Raw genomic sequence first — 15,367 nt, forward strand, 5'->3', positions numbered from 1 at the left:
TCACTTATGTGAACCATATGGTGGAGCTGTGATGAGCCTTGGCCCTCTCTATCTGGCTATGCTCTTTGCAGCCTAAAGCTAAGACAGTTTCTAGAAAGGGAGCCTGTCTGGATGCAGTTTCTTAGCACTTTTCACTTGTTATATACCAAGCAGCCTTCCTTTAGGCACCCTTAAAGAGACTTAGGAAATATCGCCTTGAGTTGTATACTGTAGCTTTAAAGCATTGTTTCAGCAAATACAAAGAATAGAGAGAGAGAGTGTTTCTAAGATTTGTTTTTACAAGGCTTCTCTTGCTCCCTCTGACTTGGGGGAATTTTTCCAGCCTAAATTTGAACCACAGGATCAGAATTGTAGAATTTTAACCTTGAAAGAAATTGTACAATTTATTTGACTCCTTCTGTGTTTTCTCCATTTAATAAATGAGAGAAATAAAGAAGCAAAAACAAGGCTGAAGTAACCTGTACATCAGAAGCAAATCTAAACCCAGGAAACCCAGGTGTGCTAATGACGGATTTAGATACTTTCACTATAGTGTGGAGATTAGAAAATGCACATTAACTTCCTGAATTAATTTACTGTATCACTTTGCATATTGCTCCCCTGCCTGACTCTCCTTTAAGATTCAGCAAAAATTTTAATGTGGAAGAATAAAAAGTGGTTTCGATCCTCTCTCTCCAGAGTATCAGATTTCTGAAAGTTGCTGACAAAAAGCACTTTCAGGACCAAATTTAATATAAAAGCACAGAGTATGCAAATAAGGCACAAAGCCAAACTTTAGAAATGAACTAAAAAGATAAAGAATTAATATGGTGCCTTGTTTAAGATGAGACTTTAGTCCTGCATTCCTGTTCTTTCCTGGTCAACAAGCAACTGGGCCCCTGATCTGTAGATGCACACCTGGAGTGGCAACAGACAATGAGCTACTTATCAAATCTCACTTTTTGGGCAATGTCTGTTTAGACATGCTCACCCCACCCCCATCCTGTTCTACTTCAGTGTCAGAAGGAAATGAAGCCACAACTAGAACAAAAAGAGCTCTCACACCTTTTGTCTCCTCCCTCCCTCTTCACTGCCCTCTCCACATCATCGTGGTGCTCCACCCCAGTTGGGCTCTATGTGACATTCCTGCTAGCCAGCCTGTGGGAGGAATGATGAGCAGGGCCTGCAATTACAGGCAAGTGACACCCAGAAGCCCCAAGCTTCTGTAAGTTCCAGGTCTGTACGAGACACAAGTCAGAGCCATGGCATTGTCGCTGGAAGAATTTGTCCACTCCCTTGACCTCCGGACCCTCCCTCGGGTCCTAGAAATCCAGTCAGGGATCTACTTTGAAGGTAAGCACCCTCCTATCTCTTGACTGGCTAGACATGCTTATACAGTGTATATTCTTGGGAACTGGAGGGAGAAATTTTAATAGAACATATATGAGTTCCGTTAAAGGAAAAGTGATCATGAAAGGGAGAAAGTAATTAGCTCACCAATGGTCAAGACCCAAAGATGTTGGAGAAGAGAGAAACTAGATAGATAGGACTCTGGGGTGAAGAGACACAAGGAACTGAGTGAAGCTTCTTAAGCTTTTCAAAGGCCTCCAAATAGTTCAACATTAATGGCTAATTTTTTTTGCCTTTTCTTTGAAATCGGGTGTAATGAAAAAATGAAAAGGTATCCATATTGATGTTTCTAGAAAATAAAAAAATAAAATTTAGCTTTTCTAGAACAGCAGTAACTACTAAAAGTGCTTAGAAAGAAAAGTTTACCAAACTCTTAACCATTCTTAATGTTGCTTCTGTCAATGCTTCTTGCGCTCTTTCTGTAGGGGCCTAATTCCTAAATCTTTAAATAATGACATTTTTATTTGAAGGTATAGAAATTAATGTTTCCTAATATAAATTTTAAGAATTTATATTCAAAAGCCAGAGTTCAATTGGGGTTATCGATGAATAAGTTAATGTGTTTTGAAGTAACTTACTATGTTAATTCAGCAAAAGAATGTTAAAGCCTAGAGATTCTATCTACCCTAGAATTTTTAAGCAATTAGTTTGAATACATGCAAGAAAAAGGGCACTTTCTAGGCAAATACATATTTCTTGTCATAATAATGGTAGAATTAAGGCAGTAATGAAATTAAGTACGAAAAGAAACTAATGGGAAAATAACTCAAAGAAGTGTCAGTAGACAAATCTTTCCTGTTCATAGACAAAATAATGTTTTAGATATTATGAAATAAAATAAGATTGACAATACACACACACACACACACACACACACACACACACACACACATTGGTGTGGGCTACCATCAGCTTAATACTGGGCTTTGTTGAAATCATTTGTAAATTGATCATTTGAAATCAAGCCATATTTTCCCATGTATACAATATTATGAAATATATTCTTGTTCATAAGGCAGCCCCAAATCTTTTATTGTTTGTTTCATGGTTTGTGCTATTGAGGCTTTGTGTAGAAAGTCGATCTTCATGTCTAAATTACAAAGATATGTTCCTATGTTATTTTATATTGCCTTTTCCATATGACATTTCACAATTAGTTTTTAATCCATTTGGAAGACACTTTGTTCTGAGGTGCAGAAGGATCCCATTTTAGTTTTTTCCATATAATAAACCTGACTTCCCAATACCGTTTACTAAGCTAGCCATCCTCTCCTCATTGATTTGTGTTGCTGCTTTTAGTTTCTGGATTAATCTGTCTCTGAAATATCACTTCTATTCCAATTGTCTATTTTTTTCTCAATTATATCAAAATCATCCTATTTTTGTAACTATTCCTTCAAAATAAGTATTAAAATGTAATTTATGTATAGACCAATCCCTGCTTCTGCTCCTTTTTTCTAAATTGACTTAACTATTTATAGACTTTTCAAATATGTTTTTAAAGAAACCAATTATTTAAGAAATTCAACTAGAATTTCTATGGATTGAACTGATTTTATAGATTAATTTGGGAAGAATTGACATTTTTATATTATCGTTTTGCAAAAGAACGAAGTATGTCTCTCCATGTGTTCAGACCCTCTTCATGCTTTAATACTTTATTACTATGCTATATTTCAATTAAGAAAAAAACTGCATACAGTATTCAGGTAAATTTTTACAAAGTATTCACATTTATGTAACCACCACTCTGGTCAAGAAATAAAAAATTGTAAGTATTCTAGAAAACTCATTTGGTGCCTTTAATCAATCATTATTGATCACCCTCCCCAAAGGTAATTACTATTATGACTTTTGTCAATTTATAAACGTACAGTATGTATCCTTTTCTGATTGGCATGTATGCTCAACATCATATTTTAAAATTAATCCATGATGCTGTATATAGTGTATACATTTCAGTGTTTATAATATTCCATTTAGTGAATATACCACAATTTTCTATCCATTCTACTTATAATGGACATTTGGATTATTTCCAGTTTGGAGTTGTTACTAGCAATGTCATCATGAGTATTTTTGTTCATGTGTGTTCACATGTATATGCATTCAGTTGAGTATATAAATAAGTGACATTGCCATGTCATGTTATACATATGTTCAGCTTTGGTGAATAATGAAAACAAGTTTCCCTAGTAGTTATACCAATTTACATTCCCACCAGTAATATATGAAAGATGCAGTTAATCTATGTCCCTGGCAACACTTGATGTTATCAATCTTCATAATTTTAGTTATTCTGGAGAATTGTAGTTGTAGTTTGCACCTCCCAGCAACTAATGAAATTGAGCACTTTTTCATATGTTTAAAGCCTTTGGGAGATGGCCTTTGAACACACACACACAGTATTGGGATTCTTGACCCTTAATTACCTGTTTTGCAAATGTCCATCTCACTCAATAGCTTACATTTTTAAATGGTGTCTTTTGATGGAAGTCTTAATTTCAGTGGTAGTATAATCAGTTTATAATTGCTTTCTTTTTTATGTATTGTCAAAGAAATTTTCATTACCATAAGTTCATAAAGATATGTTCTCTCTCTTTTTAAGTTTCTACTTTTCTTTTCCAATCACAGTTTATATTTAATATTACTTTGTATTAGTTTCAGTTATACAGCACAGTGGTTAAAATAATATGCATAATATAGTAGTTACCCCCCCCCAATATTTCAAGTAGACACCTGGCACCATACTAGTTACACTATTATTGACTACATTCCATGTCCTGTAATTTATATCCCATGACTATTTTGTGGCTACCATTTTGTGCTTCTCAATGCCTTCACCTTTTTCATCCAGTCCCCCAACCCTCCTCCCCTTTGGCAATCATCAGTCTTGTCTCTGTATCTATGTCTGTTTCTATTTTGTTTGTTCATTTATTTTGCTCTTTAGATTCCACATATAGGTATTTGTCTTTGTCTGACTTATTTCACTTGGCATTATACCCGCTAGGTCCATTCATGCTGTTGCAAAAGGTAAGATTTCATACTTTTATTATGGCCAAGTAATAATCTATTGTATATATGTACCCCCACTTTTTTTATCCACTTGTTTTTGATGGGTACTTGGGTTACTTCCATAAATTGGCTATTGTAAATAATGCTGCAATGAACATCAGGGTGCATATAGTCTTTTAAATTAGTGTTTTGGGGTTTCTTCAGATATATTCCAAGAAGTGGAATCACTGAGTCATAAGGCAGTTCCATTTCTAATTCTTTGAGGAACATACATACTGTTATTCATAGTGGTTGCATCAATCTGCATTTCTATGGGCAGTGCACAAAGGTTCCCTTTTCTCCACATCCTCACCAACATTTGTCGTTTGTTGATTTATTATAACCATTCTGACAGGTGTGAGGTGTTATCTCATTGTGGTTTTACTTTGCATTTCTCTGATGACTAGTGACATTAAACATCTTTTCTTACTAGTATGTCTGTGCCATCTGTATGCCCCCTTTGGAGAAGTGTCTATTCAGGCCCTCAGCCCATTTGTTCATTGTATTCGTTTTTCTGGTGTTGAGTGGTATGATTTCTTTATATATCTTGGATATTTAACCCTTTATCCAACATGTCATTGGCGAATATCTTAAGTATGTTGCCTTTTCATTTTGTTAATGGTTTCCTTTGCTCTATAGTCCATGTGAGGAAAAACTTAAGTGTCTCAAAGACCAACATGGAAGGTCTGAATAGAGGAGAAGCCTTTCCACAAAGGCCTCTGCTGGAGGAGAAGCAGGAGAAAGTGGGGTAGTTTGTTGATGAAAAGAAATGACATAGAACACTAGGTTGTGAAAGTGTCAAGGGTAAATGTTTGTTTTTAGCACATAGTTTTTGATGGACTATTAATTATGATTATAGCCCTATATATTGAGGGCATATTATGGACCAGGAACTGTGCCAAGCCCTTTATATATAAACTAGAGACCCAGTGCACAAATTCGTGCATGGGTGGGGTCCCTCTGGGTGGCCTGCAGAGATGGGGCCGAAACCCTCAGTCCAACGCCACCTGCAGCTCCTACCTGATGTTCCTGCTCATCCCAGCCCCACTGTGCCTGCTGCAGGCTTGTGCCCAATCAATCCCAATCGGGAGAGGCTCACAATGCCACAGCAGCACTCACCAGCCATGAGCACTGTGTCTGGCGCCCTCCCAAGGGGAGTGGCCTATGGGATTGGGCTGAAACCGGCTCTCCAACATCCCCTGAGGGGTTCTGGGTTGGGAGAGGGTACAGGCCAGGCTGAGGGACCCCACCAGTGCATGATCAGGCCAGGGAGGGGCCGCAGAAGGCTCCAGGGTGTGTCTGGCCCATCTTGCTCAGTCCCTATCAGCCGGACCCCCGCAGCAAGCTAACCTACTGGTCAGAGCATCTGCCCCCTGGTGGTCACTGCATATCATAGTGACTGGTTGACCGGTTGACTGACTGCCCCCTGGTGGTCAGTGCACATCATAGTGAACAGTTGAGCAGCCTTAGCATATCATTAGCATATTGCATACAGCCAGTGACCATAACGGCATCACGACCATAACAACTGTTAGACCAGAACCACCATAGCCCCTCACCCCTAGAAAACACAAAGGGTTGTGAGTTTGATGGGGGAAAGTCAAAGAAATAGGGGGGAACTTCGTAAGGGTCTGCGGGGTTGGGGTAGTCCGTCCAGAGTAGGTTTGGAGTGTGCTGAGGAAGGAAGAGGAAGATCCAATTAGAAAATGGCATCACCACTGGCCTCGACCCCAAAGTGGCGCTGCTGGCCGAGCACCTGCTGAAGCTGCTGTCCACGGACAAGCAGATCGAGACTGGGCCCTTCCTGGAGGCGGTGTCCTACCTGCTGCCCTTCTTCCATTGCCTCGGGTCCCCAGTGTTTACATCCATCAAGGCAGACATAAGTGGTAAGTAACATCACAAAAATCAAAGCTGTGTACAACACCAACCCAGCCAAGTTCTGGACCCTGCAGAACATCCTGGAGGCAAAGAAGGAAATGTATAGAGCAGAGTGGCCCAAAGTGGGGGCCATGCTGGTGCTGTTGTGGCTGAAAAGGGGCCTCTGCTTCATCAAGGTCTTCCTGCAGAGCATCTGTGACAGGGAGCGGGAGGAGAGCCACTCTAACCTCATCTGCGTCAATGCCACCAAGGCCTACGAGATGGTGCTCAAGAAGTACCACGGCTGGATCGTGCAGAAGATCTTCCAGGCAGCACTGTATGCTGCACCCTACAAGTCCGACTTCCTAAAAGTCAGAATGTGACGGAGGAGGAGTGCCTGGAGAAGGTCGGCCTCTTCCTGGTAAACTACATGGCCACCATTGACATCATCTACAAGATGTACACCAAGATGAACGCTGAGCTCAACTACAAGGTGTAGGTGTGCCCAGTGGCCGGCACTCTCAGAAACAGACCAGCCAGAATCACTGTGAAGCAAGCTGACAGGCTGCTTTGGCTTGTGTCCCCAAGAGCAGCCCAGAGTCTGGCTGGGGTTGCAGGGGACAGCCCTGGTTTCTGAAAAGTCATTTTTGAGGTCTATCCTAACAGAGCAATAAATAACCACCCTTCTTCTGAATCACGTTTAATTACACGGCAGCACAGACTGACTGCCTTCATTCCAGTGTGATAAAAATCAGTTAATGTTGCTAATAAGTCAAGTCCTAGGGTTTTCTGTCCCCGTCCCCCCACCTGGTGCATGACCCTGGGGGAGCCCTGGCATACACCTCATTTTAAAAATGAGGATCTGGTGCAGAGATGTTTCAGGTCGTGTAAGGACCACGAAGAGTCTGATTTGAAATTACATAGGATTTTTTTTAAAAGCAGACTGCTGTGTGCTCTTCTGTGGTTGCATAGCCCAGCGTCACAGCGCTGTCAGTATAGACCCTGCTATTTCCTACTGTCTTTTTCCAGACAGTTTTTTATAGTTGAAAACAACCAGCAAGCCTTTGATGACCTTGCCCAAGGGGACTTTATTTTAAAGCTATCAGGTATGAGTAACTGACCACAGATGACTGAATTTGCATTCTTCTGTATAAGTATTTTCTTCAAGGACAGCCTACCCCACCTAAGAAACTACCTATCATGTGTGTTCTCTCAGAGGAGAGACCACGGGCCTCCCGATGCCGAGACACCTTGCTGCCTTAACTGTCCCTCCTGGCACTAACAAGAGCTGTATTTTGAAAGTGTTGGGGTGGATAGAGGACGCCCAAAGAATTCATGTGTGTTAAAAACCCAATCAGGAATAATTGGTGATTTTTATGCAAACACTAAATAATTCTTAATAAATCAATCTCTACTTTGGAATCACAAAAACAAAACAAAACAAAAAAACTTTGGAGATATTGAAGGGCAGTTTGTCCAGACTATTTAGAGCTCAGAATTAGAGTTTAATTGGGATAGAAATCCTGCTAATAGCATCTGATGTCTGAAATCTGAGCACTCTACTTTTAGGTTTTCCATTTCAAGTTTTTGGAGACTCTTCTATTAAAACATTCCTGGTTGGAAAGTGTTTGTGTAGAAGCCCATAAGTATTAAGTATTTGCTGTGTTTACCATCCTTAGTTCTCTGTAAGGGATAAGAAATAATGTTAAATGCCTTGTGTTCTCAAGAAGCTTGAATTTTAAAATAAAAAATAAAGAAATACAAATATTAAAAATAAAAAAAGAAGAAGCTTGAATTTTAGGGGCAAAATCAGGCAGGCAGGCGAGTGGTTAGGAGCCAGCATTCCCAGATTGTGAGAGGGATGTACGTGGGATCGGGCATAATCGGCAGTCGGACATCCCCCGAAAGGTCCTGGATTGCGAGAGGGAGCAGGCTGGGCTGAGGGACCCACCCCCTTCCTGTGCACGAATTTTGTGCACCGGGCCTCTAGTACTTATATAATGTGTATGTCTATAGGTAAATATATGTGAATATAATATAACATATGTAACTAAGTAATACTTTATATATGCTCAGGTATATATAAATTCATTATTTCACATATATTTAATCTGTTTAAAATTACTTAACTTATTATATTTGTAGAAAAATTTAATCCCTGGCAATATCTTGAGATGATTATTATTTCCATTTTTAAGATCACCTATTTGCCATATCACCTACATATGCCCCATGTTTAAAACTTACAGTAAACGTATAGTAAGGTTTACTTTGCTCACCTGAAGGGTTTATAAAATTCTATAGTGAACCCTATCATTATGGAACCATCAATGTTTTTAAGAAATATTATCACAATTTATTGGTGTTAATTTGACTATACAAATTGGGTTGCTAAAGTAAACATGAACAAGAAATAACGAGTACTAGTTACACATTTTTTTGTCTTTTAATAACTTATTACTGATTACAATTGCAATTTGACAAGTATGATATGGAAGTATTAACTTTGAAGCTGGCTGAATAAGTATATTGAATAATAATACTTAGTAAATTCTGTATTATATGAACATAATTTTTAAGGATTTGTCGCATCTATAAAAGTTCATATGGCAACAAATAATGCCTGTTTTAATGTCAACATAATTATTTTATGGCCAATTGAATTTAATTTTCATCAGGCTTAATTTAATCAGCTTTGAACATGGTACTAAAATCATGGCAATTTTGAAAATTATAACATTGTATTCAATGTGTATTTACTCATATTTTATAGGCTTTAAATATTAAGATGAAACAAAAACATTCTTTCACTTTTTTACATATATTTACAATATTGATACTTGTTCATTATAGACTCAAGAGGAATGAAATTATGTGAAAGTCTAATGAAATATGGCCTGTCACATTTGCCGAAACCGGTTTGGCTCAGTGGATAGAGCGTCGGCCTGCGGACTGAAAGGTCCCATGTTCGATTCTGGTCAAGGGCATGTACCTGGGTTGCGGGCATATCCCCAGTGGGAGATGTGCAGGAGGCAGCTGATCGATGTTTCTCTCTCATCGATGTTTCTAACTCTCTATCTCTCCCTTCCTCTCTGTAAAAAATCAATAAAATATATTTAAAAAGAAAAAAAAGAAAAAAAAGAAATATGGCCTGTCACATTTTTTAAAAAGAAATTTCAGCTAAAACAGAAGTAATATTTCTCTATGTGAGTATATGTTTATAAAGATTTGTTAAAGATAAGCATTAATTTCTATAGCAGAATCTTTACATGTTTATGACATGTTCTGTTGAGCTTCACAGATTGAAATTCAGGACAACTTAAGTTCACAGATGTTAAAATTTGAAAACTTTATATATAAGCTCTAAAATTAAGTAAAACTTGTTATATTCCTAACTTAAAATTAATAATGTTTTATTAAATAAATCTAAATTTGCTCTGTTTGTGTCAGTGGCATATGGTTAGGCACTAAAATGACAGAATAAAATTTGGAAAACTTAAACGTTCATTTTAGAAATATATATTGGAATCATACTGATTTGGTAATATGTAAAAATTACATTCGTGACTACATTTTAAGGCATAAACTTGTTTTAAATGATGTTGAATTTTTTTGAACCATTTATCTAAGACCTGTTACTTCAGATAATGTATAATTTGACTCCTAGAATGTCTTTCGACCATATACTACAGATCAATAAGAAGTTACTTTTTCAATGTAATTAAATATCATACTTTAAGAAATAAGAATCAAAATATTTCAAGTTTTAAGACATACAAGCATTTTATAAAAGTTTAGAGCATTGTGTGTGTGTGTGCTTGAATGAAATAGTTTGTTTCCGTAAAATTAGTTCAAGCAGGCCTTATTTTAGGAAAATGCTCAAAGTAGGTACATTAAGAACAATCAAAAAATGTTTAACTAAGAGTAATTTCAGCTATATTATTTTCAAAAGCTGTAGGAGACAATAACTGCCAGAAAAATTTTGTGTTATTTACTACAGTGGAGATGTTCTATAATGGAGATATTTTTGTACAATGGAGTACATTATGTATTTCTATAGTAGAGGATTTACACTTCAACATTTCTAACTCATTTGTTGTTAAGTACCAAACTTGACTGTTCAACACAAAGTTAAAAAGTGGAGGGCAGCATATGTTTTTGCATATAATAATGTAAACAGATTATTCATATATCTTCCTCATTAAATAAGTACTACTATAAAGAAAAGATGGAGCAAGAGATTAAATAACAATTATATTTTTTATTGGCTGCTAGATTTCCAGTGCCGTGAAATAAACATTTTGCTTAGGAAACTTAATTACCTAAATTTATTTTAATAGATACAAATTATTGCTCATTTACTTAACATGGAACAGCACTTATTAAAGGAAAAGAAAATTAAAACTTTTGCCTTATGTATATTAGTTTATATGTTTGTATATTATGATATTAATACATTTGTTAGGCACTACTAAATAAGTCTTGAAAATGAATAATGTGTAAAAAGGTATGAAAAATTATTTTGAGAAATGTGTGTCTTTGATGCAATATTCAAATTTTTGAATTGAAAAACATTACATTTTAATTGGGGCATCTACTTAGTTTTATTCCTAATAAAAATTTATAATCATTGCATTTTTTTAAAACTAAGATTCTAGCAAAAGCCGTGAGTTGAAATTTACTTAAATAAAATATACATTTTCAAATGAAATAATACTTTGTAAATGGGAATAGACAGTCATATGTTAACAAGATGTTGTTATTTTAAAGAAAAATAATTTATTAGAAATTGAGGCAAGTTTTCTCTTAATTTGTGTAATGAAATTAACTCTCAAATATTCTGATTCTTATAAAGACAAATTAGATTTCAAGAGCTTTACTCTAGGTTAGAAAGGTTGGTTTTAATGAGTCAGCATTTGTATCAGTTAAGGGAATAACACCTGCCCCATAAATGTGTGAATTTGAAACCACAGACCAAAGAACATTTTTTTTTTTACTTTTTTAATGTCATCAGAAAAAGCTTAAAGCACATTTAAAACAGTTTTTCCAGAACTCCTGAAATCAAATCATGTGTTTTGAATTAACTCATTAACAGAAACCCCTTTGATTTTGAACATTAGTAACATAGTCATTAATTTAAATGTTCCTATGTAATTAGAGTGTATGTATTTATTACAGTAATTTTAAATCAATGATATAGCATGCTCAAAGACTTTATAAAATCTTGACAATTGTAAAAATGTTCCAATTTCTCCCCCCCCAACACACATAATTTTTCCATTTTTTTAAAAAGTAATTTTCTACATTTCTAGTCAATCTACTCATTTTAAAATGAGACAACATTCTAGATAAATAAAAGTAACCTCATTTTATAGAGGCAGAGACCTATTTAAAATCATGTTTTTATGCAATTATTTCATTCACCAATTATTAATAAAGAGAACACTTGTCCTAATAACAGGATCAAAAATTACCTTTCTTAATGATACTTAATATAAAGAAGTAGATAAAAAATAAATGAACAAATCAATTTCCAAGTGTATTCATTTATTCTGCTAACAGTGAGTGGCTGCCTGATACCTGGCAGCATGCTGAACTTGCAGCACCCAAGATCATTAAATCACCATGGCCTTCTCAAAGAAGTCAAGGCTTTCTCATGAAGTCAAATGTAACACTTACAAAGATGTCATAACCTGCTCTACATAAACACATTCAACAGGTTATGTACTCACTCCCGGATTGATATAGTTTTGGTCAACTATAAATTTTCAGATAATGTACCTAAGAGAACACTCTTTTCCCCCTTCAATATAGAAATAACACTATTTTGAAGAAGACTTTTTTTGGACATTTAATAAACTACTTCCTATTGTGTAACACATGCTTTAAAGCTTAAATGAGTGCTTTACCACAGAAGACTGAAGAATGAAATTTTAATTTCTGCCATTAAGAGCGGTCTCTTACTTGGAACAATAAGCCATTCAGTAGCAAGTTCTCATTAAAAATTTGACAGTGAAATTAACAACAGATAGGTGCCATTCATCTGACAAGTGACCTGTAGTTTTGCTTTTTTATTGTGGGACTTCATGCTGGTTGCTTTTCTAAACAGGTTCCTTTGAAAAACAAAGCTGAATTATTCAAGTCAGCACCATGTTTTTAAAAAACCATAGGCTTTCTGCTCAGTAAAGCTCAGCAGCTCCTATTTTTTTTTTAGCTCCTGTTTATTAATGTAACCTATTGATGAACATTAATTTCATCCTACTTATTAAGAAAAGCTACAAAAAATCATGCCAAACTTTCTGGAGAAAATGACTTTTGTTGCAAACTGACCAGAACTAATTAGGTCATTCACCATTATTAGTTTTTGTTTGTTTGTTTGTGTGTTTTGGTAGACATTGATAGCCTTCATTCCATGGAAGCACATGGTCTCATGGAATGAACGAAAACCTCAGATCAAATGTTGGCAGATGTAAAACATTAATTTGCAAGCAGACAGGAAAATAGTTATATGCCCTGGGTATCAACTTGACTTCATCCCAGCTGTTTGTTTAGATGCTCTGACAGGACCTTACATGGAAGGCTCATTAGAGACTTCTGCAGCAATATCCCAGCAGCAGGATCCAGTCACCCTTCTAGTTACACAACGAACTTACTTTGAATCAGCAGCTGAACCAGGGCTGTAAAACATGGGGTTTATATTGGACTCACTAGATTCTTACACCCCTTTGAAAGAAATGAGCGTCTATGTAATATTTGGAACTAATCAACAAATTTTGAACACCGCTCACTTCACCAATGGAGCCTTCATATTAATATCCATTATGGTAATAAAAACACTTTTGTGTTAATAGGAAATAAATGTAGGTGATAATTGTGGTAGTTGTTTTAAGAGTATATATATATGGTGTGGCCAGTGTGCCACGGTGGTTAAATGTCAACCTACAATCCAGGAAGTTACAGATTGAATTCCCAGTCAGGGCACATGCCTGGGTTCCTATCCCCAGTATGGGGTGTGCAGGAAGCAGCTGATCAATGATTCTCTTCATCATTGTTGTTTCTCTCTCTCTCTCCCTCTCCTTTCCTCTTTAAAATCAATAAAAATATATTTTAATAAAAGTACATATACACTTCTAAATAACCTTTTGTGTGTTAACTAGTCATTGGGTTTATATTTCTGATTAGTGTACTGCAAATGTTGGCATTTTCTTCATCTCTTTCCCAGGGCTATAGGTTAAAACAATTGAACAACCTACTTATGTATCTCACTTTTGTGCTGAAGTATTTTAAGTAAATGACATGCACATTATAATATTAAACATTTATCTTCACATGTGTCACAGATGCTCTATTTTTCTCACTTTTAGTGGAGCTGATATATCCATGGAGTTGCTTTTGTTTTGTTTTTACTCTTATAGTTTTAACTAATCCTGACTTTGTATGATTTTTCCAGGTTGATATGTATTGTCCTGACTTCTCTACCTATTTAGTGATTTGTAACAGTAGTTCTCAAAGCTCAGTAAACTTTGGAATCTTCTGGGGAGCTTTAAAAAAAGCACCAATTCCTGGGTTGTACCCTGGTGAATCTGATTTAGAATTTTTGGAGTATAGCCCAAGAACCTTTATTTTTAAATTGTGCCCAGTTAATTTTGGTGCAGGCTGTTGGCAAACAGTTGTTTAAGAGAAACTGGATAGGACCATCTCGGCTTCCGAATGGCCATTTGACATTAGGAACGATATATCAAGACCTGAGCATGGTGTTGTCTTCTCAATATTTCCACATCTGAGTAAGCCATCATTCCCTGGGTCTCTCACTGTAGCATATGGCAGCACATTTCAGTTCCTCTAGCGGGCTTTGTTGCCCTGTAAACTGCTCTTAGGACTTTCTTAGAACAATAGCACTGTACTGCCTTAGGTTTGAATCCACTTTCCTTAAATTCTCTCCAACCATTGACTTTTTATTTTGTAATCAGGTCATCTTGGAAAAACACTCGATGTCAGATAATCCTTAAACACATGTTAATTTGTTTACATCTGAAAAGTGATGTTTGTACTTTCTGGAATGCCCTTTTCATTAATATTAATAACCAGCCATCTAGATTGACCCTGTTGGGCCACAATCACACATCAGCTCCTACATATGTAAGACATTATACTTTAAGTTGTTTGTCACCGACTTCATTAGCATGAGAGGACCATCAAGGTGATACAAGGATGCTGAAATTACCCAAGCTCTGCAGCTCTAGGCTCTCATCGAAGCTTCCATTTTTTCCTTCTAGTAGATAAAAAGAAATGCTGTTCAATACAGTAGCCAGTAGCCTTATGTGGCTATTTAAATTAATTAAAATAAGTAAATTTAAAATTGAGTTCCTCAGATTAGTTACATTTCAAATGTGTCCGTTAGGTCACATTTTAATTATAATTATAATATGTCCATCATTGCATAACGTTCTATTGGACATTGCTGCTGGAGTTCTTCTGGGAGTCCCAAAGTGGGAAAGTGGCTCACAGCTTCTCGGGTATCAGTATATAATCCACTGCCTCCACCTCTGTCTCTGCTGTCCTGGCTCTCCTAAGGACTTGCTGCAGTTTGGTGGTTATGAATATTCCTCAGGATGTTTCTGTTTTACCTTGTCCGCAAGTGTTTCTGTGTTTGTCTCAGACTTTCTCAGTATGTCACTAGTGTGAAAAATTGCACTGTAGCACATACACACTTATATATTTAAATTAAATGTTTGTTTTGATATGATTGCAGATTCACACAACATTGTAAATAATAATACAAAGAGATCCCACGTAGCCTTCACCCAGTTTACCTCCATCTGTAATTATGATTAATTTTCTCAGTAGTTCTAGTACTGAGCCAGTTATTCATTTTATATTTGGTGAGTTGTGATATATTGTGGTGTGTGTGTGTGTGTGTGTGTGTGTGTGTGTTTTGTTGTTGTTATGTATTTTTTTGTTTTTTTGCTTGAAGAAATTGGTTCATTTAACTAAAATTGTGAAATTACATATCCATATCCTCTGGATTTTTCCCCTCTTATTGGTAATTTGTGTCTTCTTCAAAGTT

The 15,367-nt window shown here is 36.2% G+C and overlaps 1 protein-coding gene and 1 pseudogene across 3 annotated transcripts in view; both read left to right on the forward strand.

Annotated features, from left to right (window-relative positions):
- Positions 1 to 1,080: 1,080 nt before the first annotated feature.
- THEMIS (thymocyte selection associated) overlaps positions 1,081 to 15,367 on the forward strand; it is a gene marked incomplete at its 5' end in the record, with an annotated part of 134,145 nt that continues 119,858 nt past the window's right edge. Inside the window, one exon of one of the 2 annotated variants that reach the window (XM_081094241.1) lies at positions 1,081 to 1,332. In XM_081094241.1, the coding sequence (XP_080950367.1) occupies positions 1,242 to 1,332 (91 nt within the window). The remainder of the gene's footprint in view (positions 1,333 to 15,367) is intronic. The other variant, XM_081094242.1, reaches the window with a different exon arrangement.
- Positions 5,121 to 6,799, forward strand: LOC308521512 (glycolipid transfer protein-like; annotated as a pseudogene). Its single transcript has 2 exons — positions 5,121 to 5,191; positions 6,127 to 6,799. The product of its transcript is annotated as a glycolipid transfer protein-like (transcript).

Source organism: Myotis nattereri (genome assembly GCF_964212035.1).
Source record: "Myotis nattereri genome assembly, chromosome: 6".
Classification (NCBI taxonomy): Eukaryota; Metazoa; Chordata; class Mammalia; order Chiroptera; family Vespertilionidae; genus Myotis; species Myotis nattereri.